At 38.0% G+C, this 3,583-nt stretch overlaps 1 protein-coding gene across 1 annotated transcript in view; it reads right to left on the bottom strand.

Moving 5' to 3' along the window:
* Nucleotides 1-152: 152 nt before the first annotated feature.
* LOC106474660 (paired box protein Pax-7-like) overlaps nucleotides 153-3,583 on the bottom strand; it is a gene marked incomplete at its 3' end in the record, with an annotated part of 5,374 nt that continues 1,943 nt past the window's right edge. Inside the window, exon 2 of the mRNA XM_013935353.1 lies at nucleotides 153-397. Coding sequence (XP_013790807.1) covers nucleotides 153-397 — 245 coding nt within the window. The remainder of the gene's footprint in view (nucleotides 398-3,583) is intronic.

Genomic DNA, 3,583 nt, shown 5'->3' with positions numbered 1-3,583 from the left:
ATAAGTACAGATGTGTACACTGATTAACTCCTCACAAGAATAAGTACAGATGTGTACACTGATTAACTCCTCACAAGAATAAGTACAGATGTGTACACTGATTAACTCCTCACAAGAATAGTTACAAAAGTGTGCACTGAATAACATCTAACCTGTATTCTTGCTTCGTTCAACTTCGTGATACGAGCCAGTTCTTCACGGCAGTAAATGTCTGGGTAGTGACTTCTGGAGAACGCCGCTTCTAGTTCTTGTAACTGATCCTGGGTAAACGTCGTTCGGTGTCTCCGTCGGGTTGGAGTCAAGGAGCACGTGCTCGTCCCTGATACGGAGGACGCTGTTAAGGCCAAGTTTCCGATGTTGTTTTCCAACTTCAGTTTTTTGAGTAAACTGTGTTGTCCTAAAAAAATACAGTCTTTAAAAACCAGTATATAAATCAATCGAATCAACACTGAACTTGACTGAAACAAGACCTTCGAGATAAAAGTTCTGAAGACAAGCTGAGGGAAGTCTGACACCGAGTTTAAGCAAATTTTACATGCTGTTCCACAATGTATAATAGTAAAAACATGTTTGTATTCTTATTCGCTAAACGTAACTGTAGTTGCTGGAGAAACGAATAAGACGTGTAAATTTACAATAACACACAATGAAATATACATGTTTAACTCCATACGATCGGAGAGAGAACACACACACAGCACACGTCCCTGCTGAAAGTTCACACATGCGGAAACAATGCAAGAAAAGCGTTTTTTTTTTAAAAAAAAACTGAATATAAGGACCTATTATAATTCATTTTTGATAAAAGGTTTATAGGGTATAATCCCACCTGCCAACAAACTGCACATTTTCAAAACACAGAAAATAATATTAACATTGTGAGAAAAGTCTCGAAATTTCTTGTTTTTGAATTTCAGCTCACTCAGATTATTATATTCTTTTTTATGGTGAAGTTTTCCAACTGCGTTTCTATTTATAATTCCCTCAGTATTTAGTACACAACGTTTCAGAAGTTCACCCTACACGTTGTAATTTCACTATTATCTAATGAGTAAAACAGCAAGTCACGTGACAACCACAGCAGCTATAATGTGACGGTGACACGGAATGTATCATAACTACATTTTGAGATTGTTTGGCGCTATGTAGGTAGCGCGATGTCACCGAAAATTTACCCGATTTGGGAAAGGATATTAATAGCCCTTTCCAAAGCAAAATATTCATACACTCAGATCATAAAGATGTGTTTAGGTCAGGGATTTAGAATTTCCAAGACGAGACTGTATCTAATAGCATAGGAAAACAAAAGACTATGGATTAAATTTGAACACCAGGGCTATCCAGACCACACATCAAGCTGCTGTAGAATTTTCATGTCATTCCCTATGAAGACATACTGGTAAAGTCGGCTGATGCGGCACTTATTAATTTTTGTGTATTCTGGCTGTTGAAATGGGCGATGGGAACCGTTGTCCTTCTACACTAGCTAGATTATGGAAACACACAGGGAGGAGGGGCGTGCTTTGAACATTAAACCCTTATGATGGAGCCTTTTGCAATGACAACTACGCTGCAGTACTATTGTCAAGATGTACGGTCGTCAGATAGAGCACGACTGAACGCCGCGACAAGAAATGTAAAGACGTGGTGAGGCTCCAAAATCGTTTTAACACAACGTACTCAACCTCTGCATGTATATCATTTTCCACACAGCAGTGTTAACAGACAAAGTTACAGTGAAACAAAAGTACCGGCTCAGTTTGAAATTAATCAAAGCAGTAATTAGGACGGCCCATAAATTATGATAGCAGAAATGCAAATAATCGTAAATTTGATGAAGGTTATTACATATAGTCAATCACTTTCAATCTGACTTTACTCGAAAAGAAAAAAAAAACTGTTGTAGTATCTTAAAATTTTTCAGGTCTGCTGTAATTTACTCAAAAAATCAAAGGATTAGCAAAATATATCTTTCGAACAGAGAAAGAAAGACAAAACTGTTTAGATCACTTCGTTAGAATTAGTCCTCCCTAATTAATGTGAATCGTTCTGTACTGTTAGATCCCTTCGTTAGAACTGGTACTCTCTAATTAATGTGAATCGTTCTGTACCGTTAGATCACTTCATTAGAACTGGTACTCTCTAGTTAATGTGAATCGTTCTGTACTGTTAGATCACTTCGTTAGAACTGGTCCTCTCTAATTAATGTGAATCGTTCTGTACTGTTAGATCACTTCGTTATGACTGGTCCTCTCTAATTAATGTGAATCGTTCTGTACTGTTAGATCACTTCGTTAGAACTGGTCCTCTCTAATTAATGTGAATCGTTCTGTACTGTTAGATCACTTCGTTAGAACTGGTCCTCTCTAATTAATGTGAATCCTTCTGTACCGTTAGATCACTTCATTAGAACTGGTACTCTCTAATTAATGTGAATCGTTCTATACTGTTAGATCCCTTCGTTAGAACTGGTACTCTCTAATTAATGTGAATCGTTCTGTACCGTTAGATCACTTCATTAGAACTGGTACTCTCTAATTAATGTGAATCGTTCTATACTGTTAGATCCCTTCGTTAGAACTGGTACTCTCTAATTAATGTGAATCGTTCTGTACTGTTAGATCACTTCGTTAGAACTGGTCTTCTCTAATTATTGTGAATCGTTCTGTTCTGTTAGATCACTTCGTTATGACTAGTCCTCTCTAATTATTGTGAATCGTTCTGTACTGTTAGATCACTTCGTTAGAACTGGTACTCTCTAATTAATGTGAATCGTTCTGTACCGTTAGATCACTTCATTAGAACTGGTACTCTCTAATTAATGTGAATCGTTCTGTACAAATTGTATTTGTATTTTAATGTGGTAGAGCTATAGATTACGGAGTTGGCGAAAACCGGGTTTGAATCGGTACGACACAACAAAACATTCCCTGCATTTTCAGCTATAGATACATATGGAATATCGGCATTTTTGGTCATTTTAGGGGATCAAAAGGTTACAAAAAGCAAAATGTTAGGATACTTTATACAAGTTCCAAACATAAATGTAGACAATTTTTGTCTTTTGCTCAATTTTCAGCGAGAGAGGCACAATTTTTGGAAGTTTTCGTGAACTATTCATGTCTGTGTCAACCAACTTACATGAAATTTGCTACAAAGATACCATTTTGCAGCTCCCAAGCAATGATACAGACAGTTTTCGATTTTTCTGACTTCGAAATTGGCCATATTCGGATTGTGTGGTGGAGACATTTTGTATTCGCGGGATTGGCCATGTTTGGATTGCATGGTGGAGACATTTTGTATTCGCGGGATTGGCCATGTTTGGATTGCGTGGTGGAGACATTTTGTATTCGCGGGATTGGCCATGTTTGGATTGTGTGGTGGAGACATTTTGTATTCGCGGGATTGGCCATGTTGGAGACATTTTGTATTCGCGGGATTGGCCATGTTTGGATTGCGTGGTGGTGGAGACATTTTGTATTCGCGGGATTGGCCATGTTTGGATTGCGTGGTGGAGACATTTTGTATTCGCGGGATGGGCCATGTTTGGATTGCGTGGTGGAGACAATTTTGTATTCGC

This window comes from Limulus polyphemus, unplaced genomic scaffold (genome assembly GCF_000517525.1).
Source record: "Limulus polyphemus unplaced genomic scaffold, Limulus_polyphemus-2.1.2 Scaffold7494, whole genome shotgun sequence".
Lineage (NCBI taxonomy): Eukaryota > Metazoa > Arthropoda > Merostomata > Xiphosura > Limulidae > Limulus > Limulus polyphemus.
This window is presented reverse-complemented; position numbering and strand designations above follow the sequence as displayed.